Source organism: Aquarana catesbeiana, linkage group LG05 (genome assembly GCF_042186555.1).
Source record: "Aquarana catesbeiana isolate 2022-GZ linkage group LG05, ASM4218655v1, whole genome shotgun sequence".
NCBI lineage: Eukaryota > Metazoa > Chordata > Amphibia > Anura > Ranidae > Aquarana > Aquarana catesbeiana.
This window is the reverse complement of record NC_133328.1, coordinates 649,173,783-649,193,947: the sequence shown is the minus strand read 5'-3', so window position 1 is coordinate 649,193,947 and position 20,165 is coordinate 649,173,783. Positions and strand designations below refer to the sequence as shown.

Sequence of the window (20,165 nt, the reverse complement as noted above, 5' to 3'; positions counted from 1 at the left end):
GGCACAGAGACAGGCAGAGCGTGGGGTGCAGAGTACAGAGACAGGCAGAGCGTGGAGTGCAGGGCACAGAGACAGGCAGAGCGTGGAGTGCAGGGCACAGAGACAGGCAGAGCGTGGGGTACAGAGACAGGCAGAGCATGGGGTGCAGAGTACAGAGACAGGCAGAGCATGAGGTGCATAGTACAGAAACAGGCAGAGCGTGGGGTGCAGGGCACAGAGACAGGCAGAGCGTGGGGCGCAGGGCACAGAGACAGGCAGAGCGTGGGATGCAGAGTACAGAGACAGGCAGAGCCTGGGGTGCAGAGTACAGAGACAGGCAGAGCGTGGGGTGCAGGGCACAGAGACAGGCAGAGCGTGGGGCGCAGAGCACAGAGACAGGCAGAGCGTGGGATGCAGAGTACAGAGACTTGATGCTGAATCGCAGTAAAGAGCAAAGAGTGTGGCACTTCACCCAGCAGATGACATCAGTCCCTCAGCATTGTCTCAGAATTGTGAAGACGTTGTACATGGGATGAGACATCTGGTGGCAACAACATAAGAAAATATATAGAACTTTATTTGGGAGTTTGAAATACAAAGTGAAGTGTCCCCGTATATCACTGAGACACAACCAACAGTGACAGCGCCCCCCCCATGAGACCAGTCTCTGCCCCCTGTGTGCACACCGGATGACCTTCCAGCAGAATCTCATCATTTTCTCTGTAGAACATGGAAGATGTTTTGGTGAGGACACGGCGAACGCCCATCACTCCTCTCCATGGTCCTGAGGACGGTTCTTCTCTTCCATCTCAGATCTCCATCACATCACTCGGCAATCTCTTCCTCAACGTCCTCCGATGACGCCACCTCAAACTCCACATCACTGTCCCCGCCCTCCACATCACTGTCCCCGCCCTCCGCCGACCTCTTCATCCCTCGCTGCCGGGAGAGGCACACCGCAAACTTCATGTTGTATCGGTTCCAGTCACAACTAAGGAGAAACCGAGAGAGAAAGTTATTCCCCCCCCAATAGTTCTGATATACACTACAAGCAGGGATAGAAAGGGGACAGGTGAGTGAGGGGTAGGTGCACTCAGGTAGGGTATTGGGGAGAGCCCTGGGGTATAGTAGTGAGGACGGGGGAGGGGCAGATACTCAGGGTGGGTAGGCACTCGGGTACAAGGGTAATGGGGGTGGGGGGGGGAGAAACACCGGTACTCACAGCTTGGAGATGTCATTGAAGTGAGTTTGGATGCTCTTCCATAGAGAGTGAATGGCGGGTAATAAGGAAACCGACCTGCAGGAAGAAAACTTCATGGTAAGTCATATTGTGGTGATCAGAACATGTGTAGTACCCACCCCATCACCAAGTACCCACCCCATCACCAAGTACCCACCCCATCACCAAGATGGGCACAACCAAAGAGACATATGTAGCAGTACCCCTACTACACCCCGGATGACGAAAGGCCGTACCCCCGCTACACCCAGGACGACCCAAGCCGTACCCCGCTACACCCAGGACGACCCAAGCCGTACCCCCGCTACACCCAGGACGACCCAGGCCGTACCCCCGCTACACCCAGGACGACCCAGGCCGTACCCCCGCTACACCCAGGATGACCCAGGCCGTACCCCCGCTACACCCAGGACGACCCAGGCCGTACCCCCGCTACACCCAGGACGACGCAAGCTGTACCCCCGCTACACCCAGGACGACGCAAGCTGTACCCCCGCTACACCCAGGACCATGCAGGCCGTACCCCCACTACACCCAGGACGACGCAAGCTGTACCCCTTGACACCCAGGGCGACGCAGGCCGTACCCCCACTACACCCAGGACGACGCAAGCCGTACCCCCACTACACCCAGGAGGACACAGGCCGTACCCCCACTACACCCAGGGTGACCCAGGCCGTACCCCCACTACACCCAGGGTGACCCAGGCCGTACCCCCACTACACCCAGGCTGTACCTCCACTACACCCAGGACGACCCAGGCCGTACCCCCACTACACCCAGGACGACCCAGGCCGTACCCCCACTACACCCAGGACGACCCAGGCCGTACCCCCACTACACCCAGGACGACCCAGGCCGTACCCCCACTACACCCAGGACGACCCAGGCCGTACCCCCACTACACCCAGGACGACCCAGGCCGTACCCCCACTACACCCAGGACGACCCAGGCCGTACCCCCACTACACCCAGGACGACCCAGGCCGTACCCCCACTACACCCAGGACGACCCAGGCCGTACCCCCACTACACCCAGGACGACCCAGGCCGTACCCCTACTACACCCAGGCCGTACCCCCCCTGCACCCAGGAGGAGGCAGGCCGTACCCCCCACTACACCCAGGGTGATGCAGTACCCCCACTACACCAAAGATGGCACATGCCATACCACCACACTACACCCAGGATGGCACAGGCCGTACCCCCACTACACCCAGGATGACACATGTACTCAACTTTGCACCCAGGATAAGCACCTCCAATACAGCCAGAAGGACACATGCATTAAGCGCCCACCCCCCCAACCCTTCACCTAGGGGGACACATGTAGTACACTTACCTACACCCACAATAAGTATATTATGTCCATCTGCCACCTCTACATCCAGGAGGACACACGTAGTAAGCACCCCCAACACCCAGCACATATCCCCCTACCTGCACCCAGGAGTAGTATAAGACCCCCACTACTTGCAGGACACATGTAACAAGCCCCCCCAAAACTCAAGGGGAAACAGAGGACTTCATAATGGGGCAGTACTCATCAATACTTCATATATACGATATGTGATATATGGTGTGTATATAAGGGGTCTGGTACAGATCAATCATCTCACCGACTCTTCATCTTCTGTCCGTGCTGCATCAGCAGTTCATGAGCCCAGATCAGATAGAACTGCAGATGCCGCGATCGTTCAATCTGCAATGCCAAGATCGCCAGCAGCCGCTCCACATACAGCTCCGGCAGGGAGGAGCAGAGGACTTTAACTGAGGGAAAAGCAAAGAGTCAATGCGGAAATCTCCAGGTGAGAAAAGGTGTGCCCCCAAACAACAACCTCCCCTCCCCCACCTCCTGTACTCACTGTCCGTGCATGGCACGCTCTCTAGAGTCTCCTGTAGGAGGCGCTCTTCATTCAGCCTCATTGCCATGACCAGAGCCCGAGTCCACTGGGCCGCTCGCAGCGCTTGGCGTATGCTCCCTGCCGTCACCTCTTCATCCAGCTGGAACGGGTCAAACACTGTACTGGAGTCCAGAGAGAAGATGAGGAGACCCTCTGTGGATGTGGCCGCCCAACTGCGCCCTGCAAGAGAGATGAGAGGATGGCGGAATGGGAATGTGTGCATCTGGAGGAGCGATGAAAAGTGGAGCCCCTCCCCCGGTGGTCCCTGGTGCAGAGCTCTCCCCCAAACCCTCCGGTGCTCCTTGTTGCAGAGCACAGACCCCCCCCCCCCCAAATGGTGCTCCCTGGTGCAGAGCTCTCCCCCCACCCTCCTGGTGCTCCTTAGCACAGAGCTCTCCCCCAATCCCTCTGGTACTAATAGGCACAGAGCTCTCCCCCCACCCTCCTTGGCGCAGAGCTCTCCCCCCACCCCCCTGCTGCTCCTTGGCACAGAGCTCTCCCCCAAGCCCCATGGTACTCCTTGGCGCAAAGCCCAATCCCTTGGTGCTCCTTGGCGCAGAGCTCTCCCCCCAACCCCCCTGGTGCTCCTTGGCGCAGAGCTCTCCTCCCAACCCCCCTGGTGCTCCTTGGCGCAGAGCTCTCCCCCCAACCCCCCTGGTGCTCCTTGGCACAGAGCTCTCCCCCCCAAACCCCCTGGTGCAGAGCTCTTCCCCCTAACCCCCCTGGTGCTTCTTGGTGCAGAGCTCTCCCCCCCAAACCCCCTGGTGCAGAGCTCTTCCCCCCAACCCCCCTGGTGCTCCTTGGCGCAGAGCTCTTCCCCCCAACCCCCCTGATGCAGAACTCTTCCTCCCAACCCCCCTGGTGCAGACCTCTTCCTCCCAACCCCCCCGGTGCTCCTTGGCGCAGAGCTCTCCCCCAACCCCCCCTGGTGCTCCTTGGCGCAGAGCTTTCCCCAACCCCCTCGTGCTCCTTGGTGCAGAGCTCTCCCTAACCCCCCTGGTGCTCCTTGGCACAGAGTTCTCCCCCCAACCCCCCTGGTGCTCCTTGGCACATAGTTCTCCCCCCAACCCACCTGGTGCTCCTTGGCACATAGTTCTCCCCCCAACCCACCTGGTGCTCCTTGGCACAGAGTTCTCCCCCCAACCCACATGGTGCTCCTTGGCACATAGTTCTCCCCCCAACCCACCTGGTGCTCCTTGGCACAGATTACTCTCCCCACCCCAGTGCTGTTCGGTCACTGACCTGTCGGAGAGAATCGCAGTGACGTTACGCGGATGTCTGGTTTGAAGCGGCGGGAACTCATATCACCTGGGAAGACAGACGGTCAGTGAGCGGATACTGGAACATCTGAACAGTCGGAAGAAGCCAAACAGGGATAAAAATTCACCTTTACGCACTCCTGGAAGACTCAGGGCAACCCCATCCTCGTCTCCAGCACCTTCATCAATTAGTGCCAGACTACCGAATTCCGTCATCTTACGCCGGTCTAAGAACTCCTGCCAGAAAAGTAAAAAATAAAAAAAGTTTTAATGAGAGAGCTCAGAAGAGGCAGAAGAACTGTAGGGTGGGATGACAGAGCAAGAGGGGGGTGGTGACAGAAAGCAAGGATAAGGCGGGGTAGGCACATGGGACCAATAGGAGTGGCGAGTATGAAGACGGACAGAGAAGACCTCATTACCTCCATGGCGTCCAGAGAATAATTACAGGAGATTTCAAACTTCTTGGCAAGCAGCTGCTCCCTCGTGTGGTAAATGCAGACAAACCGCGATGACCCCCCAGCAAGAAGAGCCTGCCCGTCTGCAGAGTAGCAGAGCGTGGTGAATGCCCTGTGTGACAAGAGGTCAGATGGTAAAGGTGAAAGGTCACGACATCGTCAGGTGACAGGAAGTCGGGGGGGGGGATTCAGGTTTCACTTACTTCCCCTTAGCAGAGTGTTTAGCGGTCACTTTGTCCAACTCCTTTCGGCCCATTTGCAGGTCATGTCTTCCCTCGATGGATCCAGTCTGGGTTCCCTTCTCGGGGTCCCACATGGTGATTTGACCGTCCAGAGAAGCCACCGCCAGTTCCTCTCCGTCCGGTCGGAAAGTGACCGCTAGCGCTGAGGAGGGACACACAAATGTTTAAAGAGGATATAGAGGCTGAAGGCCTTTTACTTTCAGTGTGCAGCTCCCCCTCTGCCCCTGCGTATGCCCCATCTCGATCACAGCGATGTGCATGAGACCCGAGGCTCTCCCACCTGATTGGGCGAGATACAGCAGCGGGAGCCAATGTCAACCACAGCCAGTCAGGAGGGAGCGGGGGCTGAGCCACACTCGCTGTGTCTTATGGACACAGAGAGCCGGTGTTCTGCCGAGAAAGTTCCCCTCCGCGGATAAGGACCCCCCTGTACTGTGCAGGTGCAGCTCTTGCGCAGTACGAGCCGCCAGAAATAGCCGAAGCTGAATAGCTGTAAGTCAGCTGTACATGGCGCCTGTAACAGGGCCCCTCGCGGGCTCGCCTCGCTTCGCTCTGCACTTTTTTATTCTGCCTCTATGTCCACTTGGATGGTGGGGCTTGAACCTGGACTCAGGGCGCAGGTGCCGTGTGCAGCTGACTCAAGGTTTTCAGCTTCGGCTATTTTCGGCGGCTCCGTAGTCGTTCGTACTGCGCAAGCGCTGCGCCGTACAGGGGGGTCCTTATCTGCCGGGGGAACTTTCTCGGCAAGACACCGGCTCAGGAGCGAGCACGCACAAGTGCCCCCCACAGCAAGCGGCTTGCCATGGGGGAACTTGGCAAGGGGGAGGCGCTCAAAGCGACGGCGGGGGACCCGAGAAGAAGAGGATCTGGGCTTCTCTGTGCAAAACCTTGGCACAGAGCAGGCAAGTATAACATGTTTTTTTTTTTTTTTTAACTGATTCATGCCTAAGCCCATTTCTGACATTTGTTGAAATCCGTATTTTTTGATGGAAAATTACTTAGAACCCCCAAACGCACATACATTATATATATATAGACCCTAGAGAATAAAATGGCGATCGTTGCAAACTTTTTAAGTCATACAGTATTTGCGCAGCGGTCTTTTAAATGCAATTTTTAGGGAAAAAGACACAAAAAAAGTCAAGTTAGCCCAATCTTTTTGCATAAAATGTGAAAGATGTTACACCGAGTAAATAGATACCCCAACAGGTCATGTTTTGAAATTGCGCACACTCGTGGAATGGCGACAAACTAATTAAACTCCATAGGTGACTCTTTAAAAAAAAATAAAAAAAAAATAAAATGAACGGTTACCAGTTTAGAGTTACAGAGGAGGTCTAGCGCTAAAATTATTGTTCTCGCTCTGACGATCGCGGTGACACCTCACATGTGTGATTTGAACACCGTTTACATGTGCAACTTATGTATGAGTTTTCTTTGCTGCGCGGGGGGAAAAATTTTATATATATATAAAAAATTTAAATTTTTTTTTTAAACATTTTTATTGCTGTCACAAGGAATGTAAATATCCCATGTGACAGTAAGGCCCCATTCACACCTGAGCGTAACGTTTTCAAGCAGAAAGTCGCGTGATTTTGTATGGGTCAAAGGGTCACCAATGTAAAAAGCTGAAAACCACCTGTAATCTGCCTAAAAAAAAAAAAAAAAAAGTTCCAGAACTTGTTTGGGCTTCAGGCGTTTTGGAGTGAAGATGTGAACTCCATAGAGAATACATTTATTTTTTCTTCAAGCTACAAAACGCTCAGGTGTGAATGGGGCCCAATAGGCGGTGATGACAGGTCCTCTTTATGAAGGAATCGGAAGTCTAAAAGACCCCAAATTCCCTCCTTTACACTTAAAAGTATTCAGATCGCCAAAAATCGTCGCTTCTGAATACTGTAATTTTTTTCTTTTTAAAACTGCGCCATTGGCAGCCATGTAAACCGGAAGTGACGTTGTGGCGTCGTCTCGGGGATGTTACACTCGGAGACCCGATCGGAGCCGAATCCGGCTTTGTACGAGTCTCAGCCTAGGTGGAGGACGCGCCGAATGGTGGCTCGGGGGCTACTGGTGGAACGGGAGGCCCGTGAGGAGTGGCGGAAAGTCTCCCCTTCCGAGTAGCTTTTAGCCACATCGGTCAGTACCACTAAACAGCCAACCGCTGGCTCTAAAAAAGAACGGTACCGGGGTGATGCCCCGGTATAACCCCTTCAAGCTGAGAATGTATATTTGCGTACGGTCGGTGTTAAAGGGGTTAAACATTTTTCCTTTACAATCACTTTAATAGAGCATTGGCCTGATTCCTATTGATTGACAGCGGCCGAAAGGTGAGAGATTGTTAAAAAGTGGCAAAAAAAACTGAGTAGCCCGGAGCGGTCAGTCAATCACCCCCGACAGGGCGACCTACCCGCATCAACTTACCATCCGCATTGAGGCTGAAGGTTTCCGTAGTCCTCCAGCTATCGGTCATGTGCCACAGCCTCACAGTTTGGTCCCAGGATGCAGTGGCCAGGACAGACTTCCATGGATTAAAGGCAATGCTGCTGATTGGTCCTTCATGTCCGGCTAACACCTGATAAAAAGAAGGGAGGGAGGGGGTTAGACTGAAGCCAGAGGGAAGACGGGGGGAGGGTTAGACTGATGCCAGAGGGGAGATCGGGGGGGGGGGTTGGTTAGGCTGAAGCCAGAGGGGAGGTCAGGGGGCATAGACTGAAGCCAAAAGGAAGGTTGGGGGAGGGTTAGACTGAAGCCAGAAGGTCGGGGGGATTAGACTGAAGCCAGAGGGAGGTCGGGGGGGGGGGTTAGACTGAAGCCAGAGGGAGGTCGGGGGGGGGGGGTTAGGCTGAAGCCAGAGGGAGGTCGGGGGGGGGGGGGGGATTAGACTGAAGCCAGAGGGAAGACGGGGGGAGGGGGGGTTAGACTGACGCCAGAGGGGAGGTCAAGGGGGGGGTTAGACTGAAGCCAGAGGGGAGGTTGGGGGGGGGGGGGGTTAGACTGAAGCCAGAGGGGAGGTTGGGGGGGGTTAGTCTGAAGCCAGAGGGAAGACGGGGGGAGGGGGGGTTAGACTGACGCCAGAGGGGAGGTCAAGGGGGGGGTTAGACTGAAGCCAGAGGGGAGGTTGGGGGGGGGGGGGTTAGACTGAAGCCAGAGGGAGGTTGGGGGGGGGGGGGTTAGACTGAAGCCAGAGGGAGGTTGGGGGGGGGGGGGGGATTAGATTGAAGCCAGAGGGAGGTTGGGGGGGGGGGGGGGATTAGATTGAAGCCAGAGGGAGGTTGGGGGGGGGGGGGATTAGACTGAAGCCAGAGGGAGGTTGGAGGGATTGGACTGAAGCCAGAGGGAGGTTGGGGGTGGTTAGACTGAAGCCAGAGGGAAGACGGGGGGAGGGGGGGGTTAGACTGACGCCAGAGGGGAGGTTAGACTGAAGCCAGAGGGAGGTTGGGGGGGGGGTTAGACTGAAGCCAGAGGGAGGTTGGGGGGGGGTTAGACTGAAGCCAGAGGGAGGTCGGGGGGTTAGACTGAAGCCAGAGGGAGGTTGGGGGGGGGGTTAGACTGAAGCCAGAGGGAGGTCGGGGGGTTAGACTGAAGCCAGGAGGGAGGTTGGGGGGGGGGGGGTGTTAGACTGAAGCCAGAGGGAGGTCGGGGGGTGGGTTAGACTGAAGCCAGATGGAGGTCGGGGGGTGGGTTAGACTGAAGCCAGAGGGAGGTCGGGGGGTGGGTTAGACTGAAGCCAGATGGAGGTCGGGGGGTGGGTTAGACTGAAGCCAGAGGGAGGTCGGGGGGGGGGGGGGGGTAGATTGATGGGAATGGATCAGGGTGTATATTGGCAGTACTCACGTCTAGCAGTCTCCCCGTCTGTATACTCCATACATACACTTCGAAGGAATCTTGCCCTCCGGCACATACAATGTCCCCACTACCGTCCACCGCCAAACAGGAGAACTGAGTTGGCCGGGGGGAGGTGAAAGTCCGGAAGTTGCGATACCTAAAATGGAGATGAAGCATTTTGTAGAATTTGTCCATTATATAATGAGCAAAGTTCTCCTTCCTCTCCCTTCTACCCAATTTTTCTCCCTTTTCCTCCTCACCTCCCTGTCTAATCCCATCTCCCTCTTTCCCCACCCTCTTCAGTCCAATCACCCCTCCCCCCCTCACCCCAGCATTACCTCAATAAGCTGAAGGCCCGGACAGTACCATCCAATGAAGCGCTGAGCACCGCCTGTCCGTTACTGGTGAAGGTCACCGCGGTAATACTGCTGGTGTGATCCGTGAATGTGACGAAGCAAAATCCACTACTGGTGTCCCAAATTTTCACCTGCAATATAAAGAGCACCATAAGGGGGCATCACTGGAGCATCACTGGAAAGCAACCACTGACAGTACAGGAGGATGCTCATACCTTGCCGTCATCTCCGCCGGTGACGATATGTTGCCCGTCGGGGGAGTAGCACAGGGCCACCATGTTATTGAAGTGACCCTGCTGCTTCAACACGTAGGACTCGCTCTGCCACTCCCACACCAATAACTGGCCCAGGCCTGGAAGACACAAGATAGAGAATTACCCCCAAAGCGCACACCATGGGGGAGGGGAGGGGGGGGGGGGGATACCACACCACTTACCACTGCTGCCAAATGCAATCCAGTCCCCGCTGCTGTTTATAGTGATGGAGGAAATACTCTGATCCGAGATGCTGCCACAGAAAGAATAAGATAGACACATTAAGAGGAGAGAGGGGATGGGGCATGCTTTCCGGTGGGATGGGAAGGAAACACAGGGAGTGGGTAGAACATGGTGTCCTGGAACAATGGGGAGGTGGGGTAAGTGAATGGCTGGGACATGGTACCCTGGTGGAATGGGGAGGGGAGATAGGAGAACGGGTGGGACATGGTACCCTGGTGGAATGGGGAGATGAGACGGGAGAATGTCCCATGGTAAACGGGTGGAACATTGTGTCCTGGTGGAATGGGAAGAGGAGAAAGGAGAGGGGGGCTGGGTATAGAGCCCTTGTAGAATTGGGTGGGGAAAGCAGAAGTGGGTAGGGAAGGTAGAACATGGTGTCCTGGAACAATGGGGAGGTGAGATAGAAGAATGGGTGGGATATGGTACCCTGGTAAAATGGGTGGGACATGGTACCTAGGTAGAATGGGTGGGACATGGTACCTAGGTAGAATGGGTGGGACATGGTACCTAGGTAGAATGGGTGGGACATGGTACCTAGGTAGAATGGGGAGGGGAGATAGGAGAACGGGTGGGACATGGTAAACTGGTAGAAAGGGGAGAGGAGACGAGAGAATGTCCCATGGTAAATGGGTGGAACATTGTGTCCTGGTGGAACGGGAAGGAGCAGAAAGGAGAGTAGGCAGGGTATGGAGCTCTTGTAGAATTGGGGAGGGAAGGCAGAAGTGGGCAGGGTACAGTGTCCTGGTGGAGGATAAAAGAAAGTCAAAGTGGGCAGGGCATGGTGTTTAGATAGAATGGGGAGGGGAGACAGAAGGGTGGGAGGTGCATGACGTGCACTTGTGGTAGGATGGAGATCAGAGACTAAAGAGTGGGTGGAGCATAGTGTCCTGGTGAAAATATGGAGAGGAGATAATGGGCTGGACATGGTTGTCAATGAGGGAGACTTATCTGGTCACAGATACCTGAGTGAGTGGATGAGGCTGATTTCCGGGAGTTCATGGATATGGAAAGTTCCCGAAGAGAATCCGGTGACCAGCAGGTTGATCTTCTTATGGAAGGCGGCAGCGGTGAGCGTGGTGAAATCGCCATCTTTATTGAAGAAATGCCTGCAGGGAGAAATGACAGATGATTTTAGATCTGATAAGAGAGGAAGGGCAGCAATACGTATTAAGAGGGGGAGAAGATGACTGGTTCTTATTGCCCATAGCAACCTGTTCCTCCCAGTATGGCACAGAAGGGGGCAGGGCCTCACCTGGTGTTCCTGCTGTAGTGCACTCTCCCAACATTTTCCTCTGGAGCAGGATTGGCTATTCCTCTAATCTCCTCCCCTTTCTCCTTCTCCATGTCTTCCGTCTCAGGTGGCTTCTTCTTGGGTGCTCGGGGGAGGAGCTGGGACAGTTCCGTGTCACACTGCCACATACAGAGAGCGGCGTCTGCACTGATGGTGTACAGCTGAAGGGGGGGGGGGGACATCAGAGAAAGCGGTGAGTACATATCCGGAACCCGGAGATCATATACATATAAACATATACAACACAGACAGAGCCATTCCTTTCTGGGCTGGATGGGGGGTAGGTTAGCTATAGGGTCAGTGTTAGGGGGTTTAGGTTAGCATTAGGGTCAGTTTTAGGGTGTTTGTTAATGTTAGTGGTTTAGGATAGTGTTACAATCACTATTAAGAGGTTTAGGTTAGTGTTGGGTTATGCTTTAGCAATAGGGTCAGCGTTAGAACCACCGCCCATCGTACATATACTGCTGCTGCAGGGCGGCCGTTCAGCGCCAGATCACATACCTAGTACCTGATCTGACACTTATGGTTCTAAGGCACGCACACGCGCCATTGGCGACCCGCTGTGATTGCTCACAGCGGGAGTCCAGCAGCGGGTACACAGAACGACAATCTACCTATGTAAACAAGGCAGATCACCATTCTGTCAGAAGGGAAGGCATGGATCCTGTGTCTCTGCAAAGCAGGAACACAGACCTTTGCCTTCCCTCAGTCAAAGCACCTAGCCCCCCACACTGAGTAAGCACAACCTATGCACACATTTAACCCTTTGATCGCCCCTCCCCCCGATGTTAACTAACTTCCCTGCCAGTGTAATGATTACAGTGACAGTGCATATTTTCAGCACTGATCACTGTATTAGTGTCACTGGTTCCCAAAAAGTGTCAGATAGTGTCCGATTTGTCCGTCGCAATATCGCAGTGCAGTTATAGGTCGCTGACCGCTGCCATTACTAGTAAGACAAACACATTCCGCATAGTTTGTAGGCGCTATTACTTTTGCACAAACCATTCAATATACGCTTATTGGGATTTTTTTTTTTTTTTTTTATACCAAAAATATGTAGCAGAATACAGATTGTCCTAAATTGATGAAGAAATTTTATTTTTTACATTTTTTTTTCATTGAATATATTTTATAGCAGAAAGTAAAAATTGTATTTATTTTTTCTTAAAAATGGTTGGTTTTTATTTGTTTACAGCGCAAACAATTAAAACCGCAGGAGGTGATCAAATACCACCAAAAGAAATCTCTATTTGTGGGAAATAAAAAGGGCAAAAACGTCATTTGGGTACATCGTCGCACGACCGCACAATTGTCAGTTAAAATAACGCAGTGCCGTATTGCAAAATAAAATGGCCTGGTCATTGGGGGAAGGGGGGGGGTTATCTTCTGGAGCTGAAGTGGTTAAGTTGATCAAGTTAGGATCAGCATCGGGGAGGTTTAAATTAGCAATAAAGTCACCCTTAGGGGGTTTAAATTAGTGTTAGGGTCAACAGTAGGGCGTTTAGGTTAGTGTGTGTGTGTGTGAGGGGGGGGGGGTTAAATCAGCAGTAGGGTCAACGGTAGAGTCAGTGTTGAGCACTCTACCTGACACGTTGGCTGAGCAACTCCCGGCAGAGCTCCGGGAACATATTTTTGACCTCATCTTCTTGGTGGAGTCATTATTTGCTCAGCCGTCCCAACACCCCCCCAAGTATGGATAAGCACGTGGCTCTCTCCGCGCGACGTGACCGGGCACAGAGGAGCAGGCGGCTCTCTCCACGCGACGCCGCCGGGCACAGAGGAGCAGGCGGCTCTCTCCACGCGACGCCGCCGGGCACAGAGGAGCAGGCGGCTCTCTCCACGCGACGCCGCCGGGCACAGAGGAGCAGGCGGCTCTCTCCACGCGACGCCGCCGGGCACAGAGGAGCAGGCGGCTCTCTCCACGCGACGCCGCCGGGCACAGAGGAGCAGGCGGCTCTCTCCACGCGACGCCGCCGGGCACAGAGGAGCAGCCGGCTCTCTCCACGCGACGCCGCCGGGCACAGAGGAGCAGGCGGCTCTCTCCGCGCAACGCCGCCGGGCACAGAGGAGCAGGCGGCTCTCCGCGCAACGCCGCCGGGCACAGAGGAGCAGGCGGCTCTCCGCGCAACACCGCCGGGCACAGAGGAGCCGGCGGCTCTCTCCACGCAACGCCGCCGGGCACAGAGGAGCAGGTGACTCTCTCCACGCGATGAAGCCAGGCACAGAGGAGCAGGCGGCTGTCACACAGCCTCAGCCCTGTGTAATCTCAGACTGCAGGCGGCACCTCTCTGCTTCCACCGGTTGAGCAAAACCAAGTGGAGAATCGGCTACTTGAGAGAGAGGGAGCTCTGTGGGGATAAAGCACAGGTCCACTTTAAGGGTTATGGTGGCTCTTAGGAGTTACACAGAAACTGTTTTTTGCACATATTGTCATATGTAATGATTAGGACTAAACTTATCACAAGTTCTCTTCTTCTCACGTGCTCTTTTGGAAAAGAAAACCTACAGTTTACAGAGCTCAATTGCTCAAGCTAAAATGTACACATTTTTTACTCAAAGTGCTCCGGGAACCCTTTATAAACGATTAAATACTATGACCCCCAAAGCCCATGAGGAATTCCTGCCGAGCCTCACATCCAAACTGTCCTCCAGGAAAAAGCAGGAGACAATGGCATCCTTGTGGCCGCCGATTGAGTAATAGATGAGTTGCTGCCAGCGCTCAGCACCGAACACCCAGGCACTCATGTCCTTACTGCCAACCGCAAAACACCTGGGAGGGGGCACAAAGAGTTAAACGTTACCGGGAGAACGAGAGGCAGGAAATGAGAAAATCCTAGAGCAGTGATGGAGAACCTTGGCACCCCAGATGTTTTGGAAATACATTTCCCATGATGCTCATGCACTCTGCATGGTAGTTGGACATCATGGGAAATGTAGTTCCAAAACATCTGGGGTGCCAAGGTTCACCATCACTGTCCTAGAGAGAGATCTCATGGCCACTTACCGGGAGTCATCCGTCCAATCAATGCACGTCGTCTCATCATATGGACCATAGAAGGTTTTATCTAGAGCAAAAGCATTAAATTCTCGTTTCTTCCCTGGAGCGTGGTACATGAGAGCCAGCGAGCCCTTACACACCACAAACTTCCTGCAGAGACAAAAGAGGGGATTCTGAGGGTACGAGGGGGGGATGTATGATAACAGAGAGGGGGCGAGGTATGCCGGGGGGACACAAGGACACAGAGGGGAGGAGGGACACCAGGGGGACACAAGAACACAGAGAGAAGGGGAGGGACGCCGGGGGTACGCAAGAACACAGAGAGAGGGGGAGGGACGCCGGGGGTACGCAAGGACACACAGAGGGGGAGGGACGCCGGGGGTACGCAAGGACACACAGAGGGGGAGGGACGCCGGGGGTACGCAAGGACACACAGAGGGGGAGGGACGCCGGGGGTACGCAAGGACACACAGAGGGGGAGGGACGCCGGGGGTACGCAAGGACACACAGAGGGGGAGGGACGCCGGGGGTACGCAAGGACACACAGAGGGGGAGGGACGCCGGGGGTACGCAAGGACACACAGAGGGGGAGGGACGCCGGGGGTACGCAAGGACACACAGAGGGGGAGGGACGCCGGGGGTACGCAAGGACACACAGAGGGGGAGGGACGCCGGGGGTACGCAAGGACACACAGAGGGGGAGGGACGCGCCGGGGGTACGCAAGGACACACAGAGGGGGAGGGACGCCGGGGGTACGCAAGGACACACAGAGGGGGAGGGACGCCGGGGGTACGCAAGGACACACAGAGGGGGAGGGACGCCGGGGGTACGCAAGGACACACAGAGGGGGAGGGACGCAAGGACACAGAGAGAGGGGGAGGGATGCCGGGGGTACGCAAGGACACAGAGAGAGGGAGAGAAACGCCGGGGAGACACAAGGACACAGAGAAAGTAGAAGGGACGCTGGGGGGGGGACACAAGTACACACAGAGAGAGGGGGAGGGACGCCGGGGGTATGCAAGGACACAGAGAGAGGGGGAGGGACGCCGGGGGTATGCAAGGACACAGAGAGAGGGGGAGGGACGCCAGGGGGACGCAAGGACACAGAGAGAGGGGGAGGGACGCCAGGGGGACGCAAGGACACACAGAGAGGGGGAGGGACGCCAGGGGGACACAAGGACACACAGAGAGAGGGAGAGGGACGCCGGGGGTACACAAGGACACACAGAGAGAGGGAGAGGGACGCCGGGGGTACACAAGGACACACAGAGAGAGGGGGAGGGACGCCAGGGGGACGCAAGGACACACAGAGAGGGGGAGGGACGCCAGGGGGACACAAGGACACACAGAGAGAGGGAGAGGGACGCCGGGGGTACACAAGGACACACAGAGAGAGGGAGAGGGACGCCGGGGGTACACAAGGACACACAGAGAGAGGGGGAGGGACGCCGGGGGGACACAAGGACACACAGAGAGAGGGGGAGGGACGCCAGGGGGACACAAGGACACACAGAGAGAGGGGGAGGGACGCCGGGGGGACACAAGGACACACAGAGAGAGGGGGAGGGACGCCGGGGGGACACAAGGACACACAGAGAGAGGGGGAGGGACGCCGGGGGTACACAAGGACACACAGAGAGAGGGGGAGGGACGCCGGGGGTACACAAGGACACACAGAGAGAGGGGGAGGGACGCCGGGGGACACAAGGACACACAGAGAGAGGGGGAGGGACGCCGGGGGTACACAAGGACACACAGAGAGAGGGGGAGGGACGCCGGGGGTACACAAGGACACACAGAGAGAGGGGGAGGGACGCCGGGGGTACACAAGGACACACAGAGAGAGGGGGAGGGACGCCGGGGGTACACAAGGACACACAGAGAGAGGGAGAGGGACGCCGGGGGTACACAAGGACACACAGAGAGAGGGGGAGGGACGCCGGGGGTACACAAGGACACACAGAGAGAGGGAGAGGGACGCCGGGGGTACACAAGGACACACAGAGAGAGGGGGAGGGACGCCGGGGGTACACAAGGACACACAGAGAGAGGGGGAGGGACGCTGGGGGGTACGCAAGGACACACAGAGGGGGAGGGACGCCGGGGGTACGCAAGGACACACAGAGGGGGAGGGACGCCGGGGGTACGCAAGGACACACAGAGGGGGAGGGACGCCGGGGGTACGCAAGGACACACAGAGAGAGGGGGAGGGACGCCGGGGGTACACAAGGACACACAGAGAGAGGGAGAGGGACGCCGGGCGGACACAACGACAGAAAGAGCGGGAGGGACGCCGTGGGTACACAAGGACACAGAGAGAGGAGGGGGGACGCCAGGCGTACACAAGGACAGAGAGAGAGAGAGAGAGAGAGAGGAGGGGGGACGCCGGGGGTACACAAGGACACAGAGGGGGAGGGACGCCGGGCATACACAAGGACACAGAGAGGGGACGCCGGGGGTACACAAAAGGCACACAGAGAGGGGGAGGGACGCGGTGGGTATACAAGGGCACACGGGGGGGGGGACGCCGGGGAGACACAAGGACAGAGAGACAGAGAGAACGCTGGGGTACACAAGGACACAGAGAGAGGGGGAGGGATGCCGGGGGGGGGCTCAATGACACAGAGAGAGGGGGAGGGATGCCGGGGGGGACTCAATGACATAGAGAGAGGGGGAGGGACGCCGTGGGTACAAAAGGACACAGAGAGGGGAGAGGGGAACGCCGGGGGTACAAAAGGGCACAGAGAGAGAGAGAGAGAGAGACGCTGGGGGTACGAGGACACACCGGGGGGGGGGGGGGGGCGGGCGAGGGACGCTGGGGGTAGGAGGACAATGGAGAAGAAGAAGGAGGAGGCACACATTTGGGTTCTGGAGAAACACACAGAAGTCAGGAAGAGTTCACTCCTCGCTCACCTGCCATCCGGAGAGAAGCTGATGCTGTGGACCGGCTGCTGGAAATTGAAGTGATTGAGGACGGACTTTGTGATGAGACTGATGAGGAGCGCGGAGCCCTCTGTAGAGAGATCAGAGAGGGGGGTGATGGGGTAACAAACTGAGATTAGGATTATGGGGGGGGACAAGATGTTGAATTACCTTCATCTACCAAGATTGCCAGAGAGCCGTCCGGTGAGAGCGCCACACAGGAGATATTACAGCGGGTGGCCAAAGGGAGAGTCTCTCCATTATTACTGGGGAGAGAGAGATGCGATTCATTATCAGTTACAGGACACACCCCCCAGGCCCCTCCCCCATCCCACAACCAATAAGGAACACACCAGCACTTGATTGGTACTATGAGCCCCCCCCCACAGCCATACACAGGGTGCTGCCACCACCATATAGACCCTCCCCCGCAGAACTCACTTCTTGAGGTGGAAGACACTCAGGCGATTGCCCACCGGGCTGAGGAGAGAACTGCCATCCGGGGTGAAGGTGAGATTCCCGCGCCGGTAGAAGGTGCCCAGCAGACTACTGAACTGCAGAGAGAGAACAATGGTTGGATGGCTGGAGAGTGAGAAGGGGTGGAGCTATGTGACAGGCTCCGCCTACACACATCCTACATGAGAGAATACACAACTAAATCCAAGGGCAATCCCAGAGTGCAGAGGGGGTGGGGCTACACAACAGACTCCACCTACCCACACATCCTACATAGGAGGATTCACGACTAAATCCCGGGACAATCCCAGAATTCTGAACTCCGCCCCCTGGAGTGTGATTGGTTCCTGAGCATTGTATATAGTTAGGACAGGATACATATTATACATTGTATACAGAGGAGAACTTCATGTGTAATACAGACCGGACAGGAACAGGATCCTAGTATGTGTATACAAAGTATGGGGGAGGAGTAGTGGGGTGTGTGTATATATATATATATATATATATATATATACACATATACACACACACACACACACAGTATCTCACATAAGTAAGTACACCCCTCAGTGACATTTGTGTAAATCTTTTCTTCTATCTTTTCATATGACAACACTGAAGAAATGACACTTTGCTACATACATGTATATGGCGAGTATACATAGGGGTGTATATATAGTGAGTATACATAGGGGTGTATATATAGTGAGTATACATAGGGAGTGTATATATAGTGAGTATACATAGGGAGTGTATATATAGTGAGTATACATAGGGGTGTATATATGGGGGGATATATGGTGAGTATACATAGGGGTGTATATATAGTGAGTATACATAGGGGTGTATATGGCAAGTATACATAGGAGTGTATATAGTGTGTGTATACATAGGGGTGTATATATAGTGAGTTAACATAGGGGTGTATATATGGGGGGGATATATGGTGAGTATACATAGGGGTGTATATATGGTGAGTATACATAGGGGTGTATATATAGTGAGTATACATAGGAGTGTATATATAGTGAGTATACGTAGGGGTGTATATATGGGGGGATATATGGTGAGTATACATAGGGGTGTATATATAGTGAGTATACATAGGGAGTGTGTATATATAGTGAGTATACATAGGAGTGTATATATATAGTGAGTATACATAGGGGTATATATGGTGAGTATACATAGGAGTGTATATATAGTGAGTAAACATAGGAGTGTATATATATAGTGAGTATACATAGGGGTATATATGGTGAGTATACATAGGGGTGTGTATATAGTGAGTATACATAGGGAGTGTATATATAGTGAGTATACATAGGAGTGTATATGGTGAGTATACATAGGGGTATATATGGTGAGAATACATAGGGGTGTATATATAGTGAGTATACATAGGGGTGTATATATAGTGAGTATACATAGAGGTGTATATATGGGGGGATATATAGTGAGTATACATAGGGAGTGAGTATATATAGTGAGTTAACATAGGAGTGTATATATAGTGAGTACACATAGGGGTCTATATATAGTGAGTATACATAGGGGTGTATATATAGTGAGTATACATAGGGGTGTATATATAGTGAGTATACATAGGGGTGTATATATAGTGAGTATACATAGGGGTGTATATATAGTGAGTATACATAGGGGTGTATATATAGTGAGTATACATAGGGGTGTATATATAGTGAGTATACATAGGGGTGTATATCGGGGGATTGCTCACCTTGTATGAATATTTCATCCTCTCTCACATGTGTTCCTCGCCGTTCTCTTTCTTTTGCTTCCGCCTTGTGTTGATGATTTCCGCCCGGACCGCCGCCATCTTTCCGGAGATCACAGACAGGACTTCGACAATATGGCCGCTCCCGGCGTCTCATACATTGAGTTCTGAAGGAAAGGCTCATAAGACCTAAGGAGACATAGTAATCATTGTAGTGACTTGTATGTGCGCCCCCCAGCGGCTGACTTCTCCTGCCCACCCTAGAATTGTATAGGAATGGAGGGGATTATTTGATTGGTATCTATAGGTGTACACAGGGGGGGTGTTTCTATAGGTGTACACAGGGGGGGGGGGGGAGTGGTATCTTTGGGTGTACTCAGGGGGGTTTCTATAGATGTATTATAATTGGGGTGTATATTATCTATAGGTGTACTCAAATTGGGACGGAATGGGGGATGTTATCTGTAGGTGTACTTTGATTGAGGGGTAAGTTATTTATAGGTATACTCTGACTGGGGGGTGTTATCTACAGTATAGGTATACTATAAATAGGGGGGTAAGTTATCCATAGGTGTACTCTCATGGGGGGCAGTTTTATCTATAGGTGTACTCTGATTGGGGGGGAGGGGGGCTTATCTATGGGTGTACTCTGATTGGGGGGGGTATCTATAGGTGAACTCTGGGGAGGAGGGTAACTGATCTATAGGTTCACTCTGATTGGGGGAAGGTAACTGATCTATAAGTGCACTCCGATGAGGGAAGCTGATATATGGGGGTATTCTAATTGGGGTTCCTGATTTATCTGTGTAATCTGATGGGGCAATTGATATATGGGAATAATATGATTGGGGTTCCTGATTTATAGGGGTTCCCTGATAGGGCAAAAAACAAAATTCACTTACCAGCTAACAACAAACTGAATTGTGTCTAATACATTACAACAAGGGGCTGCAGCGGTCACGGGACCCCAGTCTATAATTCTGAGAGTCTCCCAAG

The 20,165-nt window shown here is 54.2% G+C and overlaps 1 protein-coding gene across 1 annotated transcript; it reads right to left on the bottom strand.

Moving 5' to 3' along the window:
* Window positions 1-372: 372 nt before the first annotated feature.
* LOC141145671 (periodic tryptophan protein 2 homolog) lies at window positions 373-19,316 on the bottom strand. The gene is made up of 21 exons (XM_073632517.1): window positions 19,173-19,316; window positions 17,414-17,526; window positions 17,144-17,238; window positions 16,964-17,063; window positions 14,056-14,199; window positions 13,686-13,821; window positions 11,010-11,209; window positions 10,720-10,863; window positions 9,697-9,767; window positions 9,476-9,612; window positions 9,243-9,391; window positions 8,914-9,061; window positions 7,501-7,651; window positions 5,041-5,221; window positions 4,802-4,949; window positions 4,511-4,619; window positions 4,366-4,431; window positions 3,085-3,303; window positions 2,839-2,989; window positions 1,202-1,276; window positions 373-970 (listed from the first exon to the last, which is right to left on the bottom strand). The coding sequence occupies exons 1-21, from the start codon at window positions 19,188-19,190 to the stop codon at window positions 805-807; spliced, it is 2,721 nt and encodes a 906-aa protein (XP_073488618.1). The 5' UTR covers window positions 19,191-19,316; the 3' UTR covers window positions 373-804.
* Between the last annotated feature and the right edge of the window lie 849 nt (window positions 19,317-20,165).